Source organism: Sinocyclocheilus rhinocerous, unplaced genomic scaffold (genome assembly GCF_001515625.1).
Source record: "Sinocyclocheilus rhinocerous isolate Xijiao unplaced genomic scaffold, SAMN03320098_v1.1 scaffold568, whole genome shotgun sequence".
In the NCBI taxonomy this organism is placed as follows: domain Eukaryota; kingdom Metazoa; phylum Chordata; class Actinopteri; order Cypriniformes; family Cyprinidae; genus Sinocyclocheilus; species Sinocyclocheilus rhinocerous.
Genome location: NW_015652173.1, coordinates 1595909 through 1615886, shown reverse-complemented (window position 1 = coordinate 1615886; position 19978 = coordinate 1595909). Strand labels below are relative to the sequence as shown.

At 36.8% G+C, this 19978-nt stretch overlaps 1 protein-coding gene across 1 annotated transcript in view; it reads left to right on the top strand.

The window, feature by feature from the left end:
• The first annotated feature begins 5488 nt into the window (after nt 1-5488).
• Nucleotides 5489-19978, top strand: part of LOC107714008 (large neutral amino acids transporter small subunit 1-like) — a 17817-nt gene continuing 3327 nt past the window's right edge. Inside the window, exons 1-7 of the mRNA XM_016519697.1 lie at nt 5489-6215; nt 9449-9574; nt 17099-17204; nt 17766-17810; nt 18581-18704; nt 18814-18917; nt 19185-19281. Coding sequence (XP_016375183.1) covers nt 5630-6215; nt 9449-9574; nt 17099-17204; nt 17766-17810; nt 18581-18704; nt 18814-18917; nt 19185-19281 — 1188 coding nt within the window. The 5' untranslated portion in view covers nt 5489-5629. The remainder of the gene's footprint in view (nt 6216-9448; nt 9575-17098; nt 17205-17765; nt 17811-18580; nt 18705-18813; nt 18918-19184; nt 19282-19978) is intronic.

Here is a 19978-nt window from a genome sequence, read left to right as displayed (position 1 = left end):
GAAATATAGTCTTTATGAAAGGTGCACTAGACATTTAGAGGTGTCAAAGGAAGAGGAGTAGATTAATGCACACAACTGTTTAGTGAAGATGCATTACTGTACGTGCTGTGTACTTCAGAATTATATAGAATAGTTTATCATCACTTGTGCCTTTTTCATTGTACTCTGTTATCTGATCAACTGCACAAGTGGTTGCCCATAATTGCCTTTCGGCAAAACGTGTGCCTCCAGATAAAGTCTCTTATAGTCATTGTTGTTCTCATCCATTAAGCTCATGATAGTAATTATTCATCTGTTGATCTTTAAAGTGTATTTAGTGTCAGTGATTTTAAAAATAATAACAGAGAAACTGTGTTTAGTGTTTATGTAAGAATGTCTTGTAAAATGTTTTTGGTAGCACCTGGGTGTGTCTTTCCACTCTGTGGCATGAAATACCTTTGAGAGAGGGACCTCTTTATTTTCGAGCATGTGTGTTTTATTAAATTTCTCCACTAGAGGCACACATGAGACCAGGCACAATGTAGAAATGAGATCTACAGTAAGACCAATTGATTGTTATAGGCTAGTTTAATCTTGGTCATTCCGTTTTCCTTTAAACGTGCTGTAAATGGCAATAAGAATGAAACCGTTAAAATGAGACGCTAAGATTGTTTGAAACGTCCAGGACCTGTAATATTATTTATCTGTAAATTAATTGTGCATTTACATCATGGGGAGTTTGAGGTTTTTGGATTGCTGATAATATTTAGAAGGTGGTTGAGAAGTAACATCAATATTCAGTTGTTTCAGGGAGTGCAGAAACAGCAGAAGTTCAGCATGCAGCTTTATAATTGCCAAGAGGCGCTGGTCTCTTTGTGATAGCCGAATAACAATGTTCTTGTATAAACTGTCCCTAAAGTGGCCTCTCGTTTGAATGGGCCACCTGGTTTTCTCCCTATTGGGTTCATGGTTGAAATTCAGAGTGATACTAACAAGACTGGAAAGCTGGATTTGCACTGTACAAACACTAGATTACATGGAGAATGGGATCCATTCCCTACACTTGCCCAAGTCTTTAGCTGCTCTCAGAGTAGTGAACATTCTTTCACATCAGGAGGCCCTGGAACAATGTTTTCTCATTGAAGCAGAGTTTGAAGAGCATATGAAGACACCTTTTGATGTTTTGAATTTGAATTATGCAGTGGATGAATTATCGTTTGAGGTTTTGTGACATTCTGATTCTTTGCTGTAGTGGGTTGGCATGAGGGTCATTTGTCATTTGTATTTTAATGTTTTCCCCTCCACACACTTTTGGTAGGATTTTGCCTCTGTTTAGTGCTTTTTAAGTAGCTTGAGGCCTTCCATTTTTAAGGGAAATTAATAATCACAGTTTAACACTAAAACTAGTTTTGTTTTAAAGACAGCCTCGTCCTTCACTTATCTCAAGTCATTTTCATAACTGTCACTTGTGCTGCCTTTTATACATTTTATGATGCAAATGTATGCAGAACTTTGTTGGATTGCATGCAAACGCTGTATTTTATTCATTTGTTTTGTGGGATTTTTGTAGGAACCTGAAGTCTTTTTACATTTGGGCCATTTTTGGTTGATTTAGTTTTGTTTTACATTTGGGCGGACACAAGCATGTGCCCTAGGGATTTAGGCAGGACGAAGGTGGTGCCGTAGGTTTTATGGAGGCCCCATCCCAGCAAGTGTTGTTGCACCAGGTGCTGGTTAGGTCCGGACTAAGCAGAGGGGGAGCCTACAGACCCAGAGGTGAACATCAACAAATGCACAATGTTTCTACTCATTCATGCTGTCTGATGTACCCGCGGTTTCACAGACAAGGCTTAAAGGGATAGTTCACCCAAAAATGAAAATTCTGTCATCATTTACTCATCCTCATGTCGTTCCAAACCTGTATGAGTTGCTTTCTTATGTTGAACATAAAAGAAGATATTTTGAAGATTGCTGGTAATCAAACAGTTGGTGGTTGCCATTGACTTCCATAGTGGTTTTTTTTCCTACTATGGAAGTCAGTGGCAACCACCAACTGTTTGATTACCAGCAATCTTCAAAATATCTTCTTTTATGTTCAACATAAGAAAGCAACTCATACAGGTTTGGAACGACATGAGGGTGAGTAAATGACAGAATTGTCATTTTTGTGTGAACTATCTCTTTAAGCCTAGTCCCAGACTAAAATGTAAGCCTAAACTGTTTCAACTGAAAGAAACTTGCACTGATTGATCTTAAAACATGTCAGTGCTTTTGTTTTGTCTCAAGATACACACCAGTAATGTTTTTTTCTAAGGCACGTTTATAAAAATTGCTTAAATGTCCTAATTGAACTATGGCCTAATTCTGGCTTTGTCTAAGCCCTGTCTGTGAAACCAGGCCGTTGTGTATTAACATTTTAATGTGTAAAAATGAAAAAAAATAAATAAATAATAATAATAATTGAGCTATGTCTTTATTGGTGGACTGTGAAATCACTATTTTAGATTTAAACCCTTATTTGAAAATGAATTCATAGTGTAACATTAATTATGTAGTTATATAATGTAACATTATATATCATTTTTTAGGTGTACTGTGAATTTAAAGGCTAAAAAAAGTTAAGGCTACTTTTGTTTTATGTTATTGCAAACATTGTTGAAAGGTACTTTTTTTTAGCACTGTTAACACTGTTAAGGTGCTTTGAGTACTCATTTTTGATAACCATGATATGTATTCTTCTCTAAGAGTAAAGAAGATTCCAGGCAATAACCCCAAAACAGTGGAGAGCAAGTTTCACATTAGTTGGAGCTAGACAGCACCTTAAAAAACAATAGACCGACAATAAGGCCGGGGTGTGGGTGTTTAGAAAGGCTGGGGAACCTGGATTGAGTTTTGTCTCAAACTTGGTTCAAAAAGATTCCGTTCCATGTTTGTTGTTCTTGGTTGCATGAGTTATAAAAATGGGACGAGACACTGGGTTTTTGCGTATCCCAAACACACCATGGTTTCCCATCATTGTGTGAGAGCATTTGGAAACATGCTCTTTGAGCTCTAGGAAAAACAAACTATAGGTGAATTGATTAAAGAGCAGCAGATCAAGACTTCTTCTTTGAAAAACGCTGGAGACGGGTCACAGTTGTGATCAATAAAAAGAAGTTATGCAACTGGAGTATCTCAAGGGATAGTGGACGCTGATGTCTTCTGTGGTCTCTTTAGCTGATGATCAAGCATCACTAATTGAATAGAAGTTACAGATGAAAGCTGCTAATGTCAGGCTGCTTCCTCTACTATGGTTTTGTTCTTCAATATTTTTGCAGGTTATTCTTAGACAAAAAGAAAACTCCATTCAGTCCTATTTGCTTTCTATAAACAGGAACCTATGGCTTAAAGATGTTTCTCAGAACTCCAATCCAGTTGCTTTCCTCCCTAAATCAAACAAACTGGGAAAAAAATGTACATCTAAAAATATACATTAAATCTTGTCCAAAACCCAACAGGCCCTCCGAAGTTTCACTTGCAGATGAGAGCTGATTGTTTTCTACTTTTAATGATAACCAGCCCTTGTGGTACCAGGGAACTGAGACACCTGCACCCCTCTCTCCTATAGACAAAGAAAACTGAACTCTTAAATATCAGGGCACAACACAGCAGCAACCATGACGTATCAAATAAAAAGTCACCCGCTGTCTCATTTATCTTTAAGCTGAGCAAACATACACCATAAATACAATTTAATTCTCGTGATGGGGAGGCTAATGTAAAAAAAATTGCAAATGAGAGCATGTGCAAAGAGAATGCAGGTGGCAGGTTTTTCTCAAACATGCCTTGATGAACAATCTTAAAACCGGTCATGAAGTTCATAAGTATTAGTACAACACACTTGCCCCCTGCAGATTATACTCTCCAGGTCATCAGAGATTGATACCTTGTAGGCATGTGACATGCAAGTCTTTCTCTTTGAAACACAAAAGCTTTTGGATGAAATCTAAGTTGTTGTTTTGTTTAATTTGAGAACCAATATCTTTAAAGCCCACAGGGATGTGACATTTGTGATGTTTCAAGGGCCTTTACCTGCAAACAGGAAATTAGCAGGGACAACTTTGTTATTTTTTCATATGTTTCTTCAGACATTACGATCAAAGGAATTTGAGTCTAAAGAATTTTCAAGAGCTGAAACGACAAGTTATGGTAATTCATGTCTAGCCAAGGATTATATTCTAAATATTTAAAATAGAAAACGTCAGACTAATTAGAAAAACTCATCATCTAGAAGGGTTTCCCGATCAGTTCACATAGCCTAGGACTTCAATGTGGAATGGTGGAACTGCAGGGGGTTTGTAAGATTGTGCTAGAAATGCTAATACCAAATGAAATTAAAAATGTGTAAATGTTAAACCAAAATATTTTTTAGAATATTCTAGTATTGTATACTTGCTTTCTAAAGCCTTCAAACTATAGTTTTTCATACTATTCAAAATATTTATATCAAGAGAAATAATTTACCACATTGATTTTCATAAGCTTGTAGCCTACACTGTAAAATCTGTGAAATTTATGGTAAATAAAAAATAGCAGTGGTGGTTGCCAGAACTTTATCGTAAAAAATGGAGGAAACATTTTAGGTTTTAAAAATTAAACTTAAACTTTTAAAAAAATTATTTCATTTCATTAACTGTTAATTCACAAACTTACCAAAGCAGTCTACTAAAATCTGTTTTGTAATACACTGACAAACACCAATAAACAGATGTAAGCCATGTGATGAATGAAAGATCATCACAAGTTAGTAAATATTAATATATAGAAGGTACAGTGTCATGCACACAAATAGCCTACAAAACACCATGGTAGCACACAACACTAAAATAACGCAATAAATATTAATTTAACATAAGATGTAACATAAAACCATAACATAACAGATTAGGAAAATCTAAGAAAAAACTAATTTGAGGCATCACAAAGAAAATTCTGGGCATGTCGGTCTATGTTTTTTTTTTCACTGACTTCATTTTCATTTCCAAAAACTGTAAACAGTATTTTACTGTGAAATTTTTACCTTGTATAAAGGAACTTAATGTATATTAATACATTTTTACAGTAGCATTTTATCATAGGCTATTTTAAAATTTTAAAACTGTAATTAGATAAATTATTATATTTATTTAAATGTTATAATGTAACTTGAAATCTCAAGGTTTACTTATGAGTTCAACTGAACTGAAAATTTAGGAAAAGCCCTGACCGCTCAATAATAGGAAATTCTTCCAGTAAAGGAGACTCTAGAGGGCGATATAAACCTCAACTATAACACTTAATGACCCTACTAGGAGGAGGAAAGAGGCAGGCCGAATCAGGAGATGCTTTTGTGTTTCTACAACGTTGACACGCTTCAGAATAGTGATGGGAAGTCCGGTTCTTTTCCGCGAACCGGTTCTTTCGGACAGTTCGTTTCAATAAACAGGTTCAAAAAACCACTTCGTTCGCGAACCGGACATCACTACTTCAGAAACCACGTTTCTGTGAGTCAGAGCGGACTCCACGGTACCACCGTGCATCAGCAGAGCCCAGTCTGAGGGAGCTGAACAGGTCGTTTTCACACGTAATACAGCAAAACAAAGCGTCTGGCTTTGTTTGACAAGAGGAAGCAATGTCAGGGTTGAAGAAACGGAGTTCAAACACGTCTGCGGACCGGGATGAAGCCGACAAGCAAGTGACGGAGAAGATGCTCTCCAGCAGAGGTGGGAATGGCAACATGAGCCGACCAGGAGACGGCACGCCTGAAAGCCCCACCGCAGATATTACCTCAGCGGATGGAGAAGAGACAGTCGTGCTGAAAAGAACTATAACTCTCGTCAACGGCGTGGCCATTATTGTAGGCACCATTATTGGCTCTGGCATCTTCGTTACACCGACGGGAGTGGTGAAAGAAGCCGGTTCAGTCGGGCTGTCGCTGGTCGTGTGGACTGTATGCGGCGTCTTCTCCACTATAGGCGCTCTGTGCTACGCCGAACTGGGGACCACCATCACCAAATCTGGGGGTGACTACGCTTACATCCTTGAAGTTTACGGCTCCCTACCTGCGTTTCTGAAACTCTGGATCGAGCTTCTCATCATCAGGCCGTCCTCGCAGTATATTGTCGCCTATGTTTTCGCTACCTACCTCCTGAAGCCCATCTTTCCCAACTGTCCTGTTCCCGAGACGGGGGCTAAGCTTATCGCCTGCCTGTGTATCTGTAAGTAACCTGTTACCTACCTCGCTAGGTGACATAAAAGTTCGTTTACTCATTTATTCCGCAAATAAACAATATGACTGAGGGCTTAAGTCACTCTTTATGGTAAATCTCCTCAATTCAACGGTTTACCTGTCATCTCACGTGCCATTCACGCGCTTCATCTTCAACGTCCGAAACGCGTTCAAGTCTCCTCATGTACAACGTTTCTCACTAAATTATAAATATAAACGATTTTAACTACATATGTGACAGAAAATGTGTAATTAGAGACAGAAACGCCGTGTGTCCACACTGCTACGGCGTGTGTAGCCTATAGGAGGAACTGAGTATGTTGAAAAGGTGCAGACAAATTTCATCATCTAGTGCGGATGATGTAGGGAGGAAGTAGAAGTGGCACGCGCTGCTTTGGCGGGCTTTATGCAAACTAATTGCATTGTTAGTATTATTAACGCACCAATTTAGCGTCGCTTTAGTATTAATTATATTTTGATTATAAATGGATATTTTGAGAAAATGCAAATCCGTTTTTTTCCCAACATGGAAATGAAAAAGCAGAGTAATTATGAAGTTCATGTTAGATGTTTTAAGTTATTAACCAATGGTAGTAACATAAATCATGTTGCATGAGCTTCATAATTAATCCACTTTGTTTCCTCAGAAACTCCACTTATATGTAACTTCATATGATAACAAGCATGTCTAAACCAAGATTATTCATTATTATGATCAGGTTACTGTATTCTCTTTTTGCCATAAATTGTGTGTGTGTTTCTTGCATTAAGCGTACCAATAGGAGGACCAATAGGAGTTTATGAATTCAGCCCTGCAGCGCTACAATCACAGATCTTTGACATGCATGCTCATGGCAATATGTTACGGTTGTGATTTACCACGGCAGCCATGCGAGTAATGCAGCCCTCCTGCAGGTTTAAACCAGTCAGGATTAGGAGAATTAGCTCAAGCCCTCATTAACAATTGGCCAACAAATTAAAACCCATATTTCTCTCTTTCTCTCCCTGTCTTTTTCTTTGTCTCCTCTTTCTTTCTCTCCTCCCCCTTTCTCATTTAGGCCAGATGAATGCTTGATTGGGGTACAGGAATGCATATTGTTTGTGATTGTGTTCTTTGTGAACACAGCACTCACTATCCGTTGTAATCTCGCCTTGTTAGTGGCGTGTCTAATCCTTCCATATGAACTCACATGACGAGACAGAAAGGGAGGTAAAGATGACTATAGCCATACGTTTAAGATGAGCAATGGCAGGTTACAGGATTAATACCAACATTGATACAAACATTGAGAGTTCAGCCGGAGTGCTCAGTTTTATGTTTCGGTACCTCATAGACAGTATTTGGGTCTGTTGGTATAGCAGCTGGCCACTGTTCCCCTGACCCATTTTCTCATGTGTTTTAAGGTCATGATTAAAAAGGGACTCCAGGATTGGTTCGTTGCATAAAACTACGCTGTGTATCCATGGGAGAGGCCCCCTGAGTGGGACCATGCTCCTGCCGTAGGGAAGCTCAGGGAGGAACCTCTGTCTCATGATCCCTAGTCTATTAAGAACGAGAACTGCAATGCCTGACAGAGTAATACAACAGTGTGCGCATGTGTTATTGTGTGAGGGGACCCAGGCCCTACTGTCCTACCCGATACAGACCCCCTTTTGTACTTTAGAGGCACACAAAGGCTGGCGGGCTTCGCCTCTCTGTTTGGTGCTTTGACCGATTTACAGCTAATGCTGCTTTGAAGTATTTGTTAGTTAATCACATTTAATAGGAAGCTTGGAGCCAGGGGCTGGAGGCTGAGGTGGTAGGAGCTCATGATTTTTATTATTCCCTCAAAATCGGTTTACCAGTATTTGGTCAGTGAACTTTTAAGTTTCATTCAGGCCGTGGCACCTATACCTGCTCATTTTATATTCATACACCCATTCTTTTTCCAAACCATGTCTGGTTCCCCAGTGCCTTGGACTGTAGGCAGGGAAACACCCTCATAACTACTGACAATTTCCAGTTCATTTGTGCTCTTTGGATAATGGGGGAAACCCAGACTAACACAGGGAACATGTAAACTCCACAGAAAGGCCTCATTGCTCAACAGGGACTCAAATTGGAGACCTTCTTGCAGTCAAATGCTTTACTATATTAATAAAGTTAGAAAATGTGTCATAAAATGTAATTTTATATATGTAAAATACATAATTTTATATATATATATATATATATATATATATATATATGTTTAATACATATATTATTGTTGTAATATTAGTATTAAAATTGTACTGTTGTAAAATTAAATAATAATAATAATTATTATTATTATTATACACTGTTTTTATTTTACAGTAAAAAGTGTTACTATAGTAATATATTTCTTTATTGATTTGCTTAGTTTTAATAATTTAATAAAATAATACTAATAATATTAATTATTGTTATTAATATTACATTGTTGTTATTATTGTCAGTGTAAAACAGCAGTGTAAATGTGGCCTGAGACAACTCGTTTTTTTTAACCTAAAATTTGAAAAAAAGAAGAAGAAAACATGCATAGCAGACATAGAGCTCTGTTAAATTTAAATAAAAACATTTAAATTTGCAATAAAAAAAATGCAGTTAGATTTGTTTCCCAAAATCATTGCCCACAAGGCTATCCACCCCAACAAAGCCAATCAGTCTTATTCAGTATATTGTGTGACACGGTAGGATTTCTGTTAATCGCATTGAAACAGAATTAAACAAACAAAAATGGCAAGTGGATTGAATAAGTAGGGCGAGGCATTTATGTATGATTCAGGTAATAATTATCTGCAGATCCACCCTATAATACAATCCAACCCCATTAGGCAGATTATTGTGTGCTGTAGCATATAATATTCCTATTATTAATTATTCATTTGAACCTACATGTGGTGCTAACATTTCAAGATCGGACAGATAGTTCTTTCACCAAATTTTATTTGATGTCTGTTTTTCCATTCAACCTTAATAAGTTTGGCAGCCATGCTGTTTCATTTAAAAAAGTAGCACACCAGATCATGCTGCCACGTGTATAGCTGCAATGTAAACAGCGCTTTGCGGACGACACCTCCTCTGAGTTAAAGTGTGGATGACAAATTCTAGCCTAATTAGTTTACCAAGTATTTAGGTTAACTTCCTCTGAGCCTCTGTTGTGAAAGACTAAAAATAAGTGCCTGTCGTTCTGTTTCTCCCGCCATCTCTCCCTATAGTGTTGTTGACCGCTGTCAACTGCTACAGCGTGAAGGCCGCCACAAGGGTTCAAGATGCCTTTGCAGCTGCTAAGCTACTCGCCCTGGGCCTCATCATCATTATTGGCTTTGTGGAGATCGGCAAAGGTGGGTAACACACAAACACTTCCAACATGTACACCAACAATCAGTCAGTTAACTAAACAACTGCTGAGGAATGGAGTGGAAATACTGTAGTTTTGATTAATGACGGTGTTTTCCATCATTAAAATGAACCCATACGAAGAGTTTATGATTGTAAATTCAGGCAGAGCAATTGTATTTATGTTTTCTGGAATGAATAAAGAGTTGTATGGTCTTAGGTAGGCCTTGGCTTCAGTGTTTATTTATTTTTTTATGTTTATTTTTGCTATGGATACAATGTAGCGTTCCAACAGTGGGTGAAAAGTGTCTTCAAGCTACACAAAGTTTGAGTCCAAGTTCAGTTCAACATCAGCCTCATGCAAAAAATGACTTTTTCGATTAATAGGGTACAAATTGGTGTCCCGCTACTTTTTTAAAGCAATAAATGCGCAGTTAATAAATAAACTATTAGCTAACATTTAATTAATTAGTTTTAAAAACAGCAAATATCCTACCTCAGTGCTTCTGGACTTCTTGACTGTATCCAACTATTAAAATCATACATTATAACTTTTATTATTTTACTCATTTCACTTTTAATATCATGCAAAATATAATTTTGTGTTATATTTCTGAGCCAGTTGACCCTCTTACTAAAAAAATTATGAAATAAATAATTTTCTTTTATTTATGTATATATATATATATATATATATATATCATTATCCCCAAACTAGCTAGTTTTTTCTTTTGAACTTTTTCATCAAATTTTATTTAATTTGAATTTATATAATTAGATTTTTATATTCAATATACTGTTTATTTCTAGAAAATAATTAAATCATAATGTAATATATAAATCAAATGTAAAAATCAAATTAATTAGCAATATTGGATCAGCTCAGCAATCTTGATTCATGCCATATTGATATGTTGGTACTTCATGTTGGTACTTCAACTCTTTTAGAACTCTTTTTGGACTCTAATTACAGTTGTATAGTTGTGGACCAGTCCGTTTAGCAGGGAATTGTAGACCTACTGAATGTGCAGCCAAAACAGCAGCTCTGATTGTTTGTTACTGAGACACTAAAGCACTGACAGCAATAGTCTAGACTAGAGAAAGAGTGAGCAAACAAAAAGAAAGAGCAGTTCAAAGATTTGTAGTACGAGCTGGCAGACTTTGCCGCCAGACTTGACATGAACACCTGTAGTTTGTTTAAATGGTCACAGTCACCAACTGGAATTAACATCAGTGATTTCATGGAAAGTAACATTTACATTTCTGCATGTAGCAGATGCGATTTTGGGCGCATTGTTCCGTTAATAAAATTTTTTGGTTCGGTTTCTGTTTCTCATTAGCTTACTGGTTTAACCTCACAAATTCAGAAAGGAAAAAGAGGATTTCACAGTCTGAGATGCAGATTAACAAAGGTCCATTCACTTGGTGCATGTCCGTGTCTACTGCACAAACAAAGGCCTGAAGCTGGTATCACTGACTCAGTTGTGAGTCAGTGAAACAGGACAGGTTAATTCGAATGGATTATTAGCTCTTCTTTGCATCTTTTATCTCCAATCCACCCACTCTCACTGCCCACAACAGTGGACGTGTAGTGACAGACAGCAAGGTAGTTTCTGAAAGAAAGGAAAATGAGAAGGAGACGCCATGCTGATGTTGATTATTGAATATTGGAGCCAGAACTGTAGGGCACGTCTCTTCTAATTGGCCTGCCTCACCCAAATTTTGCCTAGACTGCCAAATTTTGGGCTTGCCTTTGGGTGTTGGTTTCTTTGTGGTTAAGCCTCAGAACTTAATCTTTAGTTGCTGAGGTTGCCACATGTACATCTCTCTCATGGTAGAGAGATGCTTCTAAAGCAGCATTGTTCAAAAGTTCCAAAAGTTAATTTGAACTACCGTTTAAAAGTTTGTGGGTTTAAAAATGTTCTTGAAAGAAGTCCCTTCTGCTCACCAAGACTGCATTTATTTGATCTAAAATAGAGTAAAACAGTAATATTGTGAAATATTATTACAATTTAAAATGTTCTTTTTTAATATATTTTAAGATGTTATTTATTCCTGTGATGGCAAAGCTGAATTTTCAGCATCATTACTCCAGTTTTCAGTGTCACAAGATCCTTCAAACATCATTCTAATATGCTGATTTGGTGTTCAAGAAAAATCTCTTATTATTATCAAGATTGAAAATTATTGTGCTGCTTAATATTTGTGTGCAAACCGTAATTTTCTAGATTCTTTGATGAATAGAAATACGTCCCAGAATGCATTGCTAACTTAGTGAAAAAGAAAATCCAAGATGGCGGATGAGGCAATAGTTAACAAAATATATATACATTGCAATTGGTTCGTTTTTTTGGAAATAGTATTTTAGCTGATATATTTATGTATTTTTAATCTGAGATTTTGATTTGCGGTTGTGCTTTATGAGTATTGCATTTTTAGCTTAGCCACATGGTAAAGTCAAATTAGTATTTACGAGTTATGTAGTTGTAATTGTGATGCCAAATGCATTCAGGTCACTTTGGTCAGAGCAAGAGAAGATTTTTAGCTACTTCTACAAAATGATGAATAAAGAATGTGCATCAGATGTGTTTTTGCTTTTTTAGGTTTTTATTTAACTTATGAAGGTGCTATAAATTAATCATTATGTATTATATCGTAATTGTACAATAATACCATATTTTAAACATGCAACTACTTTGTACATACGTGTAAATGAAAAAAATTCCGTTCCATGAATTTCAACAAATTTACCATCAATATCAAGATTCTGCATCTATTGCGTAACCATATTTTGTCACTGAGATGCTCACAACTCAGAAACTCGGAGTTTCCCAATCATAATTACGACATTGTGGATGCATTCATGTGCATTCAACCCGTAAATATGATCTTCTCGACATGACTTGAACACACCAAAATTCTATTTAAAGCAGTTGCGAGTTGATTCTCTCCTGTGAGGTTGACTCCTTTCAAATCAGACATTTATGACTTTCCATTTTAGTTAGAATGCCTCGTTGCTGTCTGTGTTGACTGAAGACAGCAAGGCAGCTGGCTAGCTATCGGGTGTTTTTGTGTGCGAACTAGATAAGCACATGCAAAATGATTGTAAGAAAAACGAGGCCAGATAATGATGACTAAATTTGACCCACCGATAGACACACCCTCCCTGTCCTGAGAGATGTCTATGGAAATGTCCTCTGATATGTATATGGCTGAACTGACAAGCAGTGTTGGGCAAGTTACTTTGAAAATGTAATCAAATTACTGATTACTCCTTTTAAAAGTGCGGGAGCAGGTCTCTAATCCACTGGCACTGGACTCGACAGTGCGTGTACTACATCCTTTTTACAATCTCTAGATTATAAAACACTGCATTCTGTCAGCAATGTAACGCGGCAGTAACGTATAGAGACCTCGGCTTGTAACTATAGTTGCTCCGTTACTAAAAAAGTAATCAAATTACAGTAACACGTTACTAAGTAATGCGTTACTGCCCAACACTGCTGACAAGTGTCCTATTTATTTTCTTTATGAAGTCTCGCTTTTGAAAGAGCTGTTTAATTGACAGCGTCTTCCTCTGTGACATTTCCTCTCTCTATGTCAGTCTCTGTGCACAAAGTAGCTTCTGTTTACGGCGTAATAGACTTATCTCACTTAGAAGTCCAGAAAAGGTCTCAGTGTGTATCTTAGCGCTTGTGTTTGTTTTGAGAAAGCCACTACTGCTTAATTCCGTTACATTCAGCCGTTGCTGAAATGTAGCATGCAACAGGACACCTCGTGGTTTATCAACCATCTTGAACTCTTCTGGGACTGGAGCTCCACCCATACAGAGACAGTGAGACTCTGCATGCTTTTTAGACTCCGCCCACTTATTAGCGTGTTCATTGTTGAGAAGTTTTTGTTTTGGTCTTTTTGCCACTGTATTTATAATTATATTTGAGAGCTGACAAGAAATGAAAGGGATAAAAGGAGGGAACAGAAACAGGAATGATACAAGCCCAATAATACAATAAACAGGCACATATATGATTTGGAAGAGTAAATATTTGATGCAAATAGGTCATAATGGAAAAACAACACGAAACCAGCATGCCTACAACACTACTTCTGAGGTTGTGTAACGCTTCCTTCCTTTTGATTTAAAAATAGCTTCTTTTTGTCTGTATTATTTGTTTTAAGGGAAATTAATGATATAAAATTGAAAGCCCTTTTTCCTGCTCAAGAAATATTTCTTATTATTATCAATGTTGAAAACAGTTGCACTGCTGAATATTTTTTGTGTTGAAACCGCAATGTATTTTTTTTCCAAGATGAACAGAAATTTCAAAAGAACAGCATTTATTTGAAATAGAAATATTTTTAGAAACATTATAAATGGCTTTTCTGTCACTTTTGATCAACATATAATATACAATAGATTATTAATAAATAACAAAAAACTGAGAAAATAATTGACCAGAGAACAACATTTATTACTATATTAACATTTATTTTACCACAAAATGTTGTGACAGAACTATCAGTATCACATATTCCAAAGGATCATCTTAACATTCTATTGTTTGATACTAGAATATGACAATACACTTTTCCAGTATGTCCATTTGACCGGATGCCCTAGTTTTCTTCTCAGATGATTCTCTTTGTCCATTAAGCTGTCTAGATTGATGCGACAACGGTTACACAACTGATGCCGTACTGGACGCTCACTGAACGTACTTGCCTTCACACACTGCACTGTTGTCTATTAGAAAAGTGTGTTTTTGAGATTGCGTGTTGTTTTTAGGAACTCTTCAGAGTGAATCTAGGCTATGTAAGCTGAGATCTGCTGTCGAAGCGTTTCTCTCAGACAGAGATCGAGCTCCTCTGGGCTGGCGTAGCTCAGGTCTGAGCCTGTAATACTCAAGTTTATACAAAGAGTTTATACAGGCTTTCAGTCTCGTTCTGCGCCTGACTGCCTCAGGCATACAGTCACACACACACCTACCTCGCCTGCCGTGTCATGTGGCCAGGCGGCGTTGGCCTCCATCGATCACATGAGCTTGCCTTGGGCTGCAATCATTCTTACACAGTGGATATGTTCACAAATCCCCTAGGTAGGATTCATGAAAGTGGAGTCCAACTCAACTCAAGCCTAAATTACTTTGTCTCAATTCATTGCCACAGGACAATTAATTTTCTAACACTTACATGTTAACTTAAGTGAATGCAATAGCTAACATGAAAAAAAAATTAACGATACTTTTACATCATTTATTAATCTGGAACAAAAAAACAGCATTTAAAAAAATATATATGATCCAGAAATCATTCTTATATGCTGATTTGCTGCTCAATAAACATTTCTTATTATTTTCAGTGTTGAAAACTGTTAATATTTTTGTGGAAACAGTGGTAACGGTGAATAGAAAGTAGTCGACGGTGAACGTAATCCTGAGGGCGAGGCAAATGGGGAATCCACAAGACGAGCTAGAGTCCAGGCGAGGTGCAAACACAGTTCGAAACAGCAAGGCAAAGGGTAATTCCAAAACAGGCTATAAACTTCAGGGCAGGCAGAGATCAGACAAAACGAGATAACAGGCAAGGATCAAGACACGGGTAACCAGACTAAGAACAAGGCAGTACTAGATTAAGGGATTTAGAATGGCTCCGTAAAGTAGCTATCACACTTTGTAAGCGATAAGCGCTAAAACAATACTCAGCAGTTTGAAAGAGATCTGAGTGGGGGTAATATAGTGAGTGTGTGATTGGTTACAGCTGTGTGCAATCAGTGCAATGGATGATGGGATATGTAGTCCGGGATGACATGCAACAGTTTGTGTAGTGCGAGAGTCAATGTAATGGAAGGGTGACCTCTGGTGGCGATCGAACGGAAGTCCATGGACAGGATTCGTGACAGAAATACTTTTTCACTTTCAAAAACTAAATCTAACAGTATTTTACTGTAAAGTTACATGAAATATCTCATTATAATTATTACAGTTTTTAATACAGAATCAGACTACCAATTAACAGGTTTTTACCGTAGCATTTTTAAAGTCTTTTGCCACTACGATAATTTAACCACTGTGTTTTTAATTTACCCAATTTATTGAGACAAACAAAAAATTTTTTTGTTGTTTTAACAGTCAAACACAAAATAAAATGTAAACAAATATCTCCTTTCTTATGTGTTAGATGTAGATTAAATAAGTCTTATGGAAACTTTTGGCTTGTCTCCCGAGGCCACAGGAGAGTGCAATTGTAACTGAGCCGACAAGACGTGAGAATCCATTTGCAAAGCTTCAATAGGAAGTCCATGGACAGGATTCATGACAGCAATGAGCAAAACAATGCAGCGTATTAAATTGTCCATGCAATGAAATAACTGTCCATAAAAAACGTGCATAACATCTAAATTAATATATATATATTTCGTAAATTGCATAAACAATTATGAACAAAACAGCATCCCTAATCAAGATCTTCTAAGCATTGAGCTTCTATATTTCTCTAATAGTTTGAATGAATAACGCAGCAGCGGCGCGTCTTGTGGCCTATACTAACAAAACATTCAAATGCAACATCTTACATCATCATCACCGCATCTCGCTCGCCACTGATGATGCTTCCTGATTTTCTATCGTTATCGATGAAGGAGTACCGTCGATAAATATCGATACCGTTTTATCGCCCAGGCCTAATAGAAAGTTGAAAAGAACAGCATTTGTTTGATTTTTATTTTTTTTGTAACAAAGTCTTTACTGTCACTTTTGAACAATTTAATGCATCCTAGCTGAATAGAAGTATTAATTTCGTATTAAAATCTTACTGACTACAAACTCTTGAACAGTAGTCTATATATACTGGAAGAATGGCGACACATTATATATTATGCATCATATTATTTATTTTTTTCTACACCTGCACATGTTTGTTGCTATACTACACCACTTGTTGGACTGCTGGGTCAATCCCTTAAAGTGGCAGAGTTTCCTAACCATAAATTGAATTCTTACAGTGTTTTCTGTTAGGGAAGCCCTCGTCGCTCTACAGCCTGCAGGCTTTGGAGGATGTACGTAGAGGTTTGATCTCCCCGGGCTTTCTCACGGAAGAGATTGAGAACTGGCCCCAGCCTGAAACAACACTATGTTCATCTGTTGATCCAGTGGGAAATTCACGAGCTTCGGGTGTTCAAGAATTTGCAAACCCTACAATTTCTCTTTAGTTCTTGTGTTCCCATCACTCTTGCGTTTCAGATGTGACATCTGTGACCTTATCCCTCATGCACTGACCTACTGCCCACAACCGGCCTTGAGAATGTCAGCATGATGACTTTGAAAACTCATTGTATTATGATAGCGGGAAACAGTCGTCCACCTTGAAACTATTCCATGCAAGCTTGTTCTTCTCATGGGATAATATTGTGGGAATTATAGAGTACTCCCTGGATATTTTGACTTGTATGGGTTGTTTTTATTATGTAATGTTTCTGATAGTTTGTAACAGCATTGTAATCTTATGTTTCACGCTGATTGTTTCTGTTGCAGGTGATACTACTGATCTTTTGCCTGCAAATTCGTTCAAAGGAACCAATACAGACTTTGGCAACATCGGATTGGCTCTTTACAGTGGGCTGTTTGCTTATGGAGGATGGTAAGACCACAGAACTAGATTTGGGTGGAACTAGGAAAAAACAGGAAGAATTAGACTTTCACAAGTAAAATGTAATGATACACCATGTGAACCAAAATATATTTTACATGTAAATCAACTTTTTTGTCTTAAACAGCCATGACTGCAACAACATACAAGATATTTTGGTCATTTTTTTGGCCCACCGTGAAATTTAATTGGTCCAAAATCCAATTCCACATAACAATGTAGTTGTTTTGATAATGCCACAGTGTTTGCACCTTTCATGGAAATCAGCTGAATGATTGACGTATAGTTGACTTTGCGTATTCAGCTGGTGCAGAAGGAAGAATTATTATATCCACAAAATTTCACACATATTCCCTTATTAGAATTTAAACTATTTGTCGGTCATTCTGTAAATTGCTTGTTTCAGTTTTCAGAATTTTCTTACATATTATTATATTTTCTTTTCTCATTTTCTCTCTTCTTTCTAATTTTTGGTCTTCAGCAGTTGAACTTGTAGGACAGGATGTGTTTAAATTATTGAGATTTTCTTATTTACTTTTTCATTTTTACCAGGAATTATTTGAATTTTGTCACAGAGGAGATGATCGAGCCATTCAAGTAAGTTAAACGTACCTTATTTTACTCTGTGTTACAGTATAGTACAGTATATTTATGTATTGAGTATTTTTTAAATGTATGTATTTTAAATTTAGCTTGTTTAATTTTTATTTATTTATTTATTTTAGTCTCCTTTTTTAAGGTTGGTTAGGGTGGAGTGGGAACAATATTTTTCACTATTCTGCCGTATTTTATCCTGCTATTATTGTAAAAGTTCAATAAACAAATTTAGCAATTTTCCTTATTAAAATATTTTTAATAAATACATAAAAATAAATATTTCCTGAGTAAAAATATTTTACCCCTAAATGAATATAACTCTTTAAAATGTTGAATATTTTAAAAACCAAATTAACTCCTATAAAAAGAAGAATCCGGTCATTACAAGTCATTATCTTGTTATTATATGTAATAAAAGCTGATTTATCTGATTAATTAGTATTTTACATGGTGCAAGTTGCCTTATGGGGCTACCATGTTTAGATGTTTATCAGCTTCTGTTATGCTGCTCATAATAACCTTTTATTTTCATTGGAGTGATATTAATTTCTGTAAGGGTAAAATAGTAAAATAAAAAAAAATATTCAAGATATGTATTAAATATATTTTAAATATTTTTCATTTATTAAATATATTTTAGACACTTCCTCTCACTGAATAAATGAATCATGTCAGACTTCTAATGGGGCATTTCTAAAAAAATAACGAACAAAAAATATGTTTTTTAGAGGGGTGGTTTATGTAATAGTGTATGTGTCAATGTGTTACAGAAATCTGCCTCGGGCCATCATCATCTCGCTCCCCATTGTCACCGTTGTCTATGTGCTGACCAACCTGGCCTACTTCACCACACTCAGTCCGGAGCAAATGCTCGGATCTGAGGCTGTTGCTGTGGTGAGTGTCGCCACATAGACACATTTTATTCCATATGTAGCTCAGTTGCTTTAATGTTTTCTTTTATTAATGTTTATTAAAGTTACTTAATAATTAAGTTGTTTTTTAGGACTTTGGAAACTACCACCTAGGACCAATGGCTTGGATAATCCCTGTGTTTGTGGGCCTGTCCTGCTTTGGCTCTGTGAATGGCTCTCTGTTTACTTCATCTAGGTAATGCACACACACACACACACACACACTAACACACACTTGTTATAAATATCCTGTGTTGGAAGAGGTCGCATTAATCAGATCACTTTACTTTAAGCTGTTTATTTGATTAATCTGTCTGGTTAGTGTTGTTCTAAAGTCACCCTGCAGGCTTTTCCACTGTAAACACTGGTCGGGTTGTCTCGAAATAGATCTGTTTATATCACTGTTTGGTATCAGACCTAATTGGATAAAACGTCTCTTTTGTATCTTGCTCTTTCCCTTCAGGCTGTTCTTCGTGGGCTCCCGAGAAGGTCATCTTCCCAGTTTGTTGTCGATGATCCACCCTGACCTTCTGACCCCTCTGCCTTCACTTATATTTACGGTAGATGTCCGAAACCAACCACATCACTCACTATAGCTTACAAGTCATTAGCCGGGTTTCCATCCAAAGTTGCGAATTTAACTTATGCGCAAAACTGGAATATCGCATAAAACATTTGCGAACTAGCATCGTTTCCATCCAACGAGTCAAAGAGAACAAAATTGTCACTTCCTGATAAACTGGCACTATAAATCACTAAGAAAAGTAGGAGAATATAATAATTTTCATATATAATAAATTACTTGCGCCTCAGAGCGAGCAGACGAAACACAGTGAATGCGGTTATTGCTTTCGGAGGTGGATGCTGCTGTTTGGGAACGCAGTCGTGTAAGACATTTCTGGGAGGCAATTATACAGAAATACTTTGATGACAGACTTTGCTCGTGCATTTCCGAATGACCATAACAACATTTCAGATGCTGGGGAATGAGATCGGTCCGCTGGTTAATCAGGTTTTGCCATCCCATTGCGCAAAGTCACATGACTTTTTTGATGCGGTTGGAGGAATTTATTCGCAAAATGCATTTTCATCTCCCATTATTCGCATCAACCCTTTTTCGGACATGTCAAAAACCACCTCAAGCGAGTGTAAAAACTTTTGCGAATTAAGGGATTTTTATTCGAAATTCGGCGTTTCCATCACTCGTTTCTCATGCGATACTTCAAAATGCGCATTAAAATAGGGTGATGGAAACAT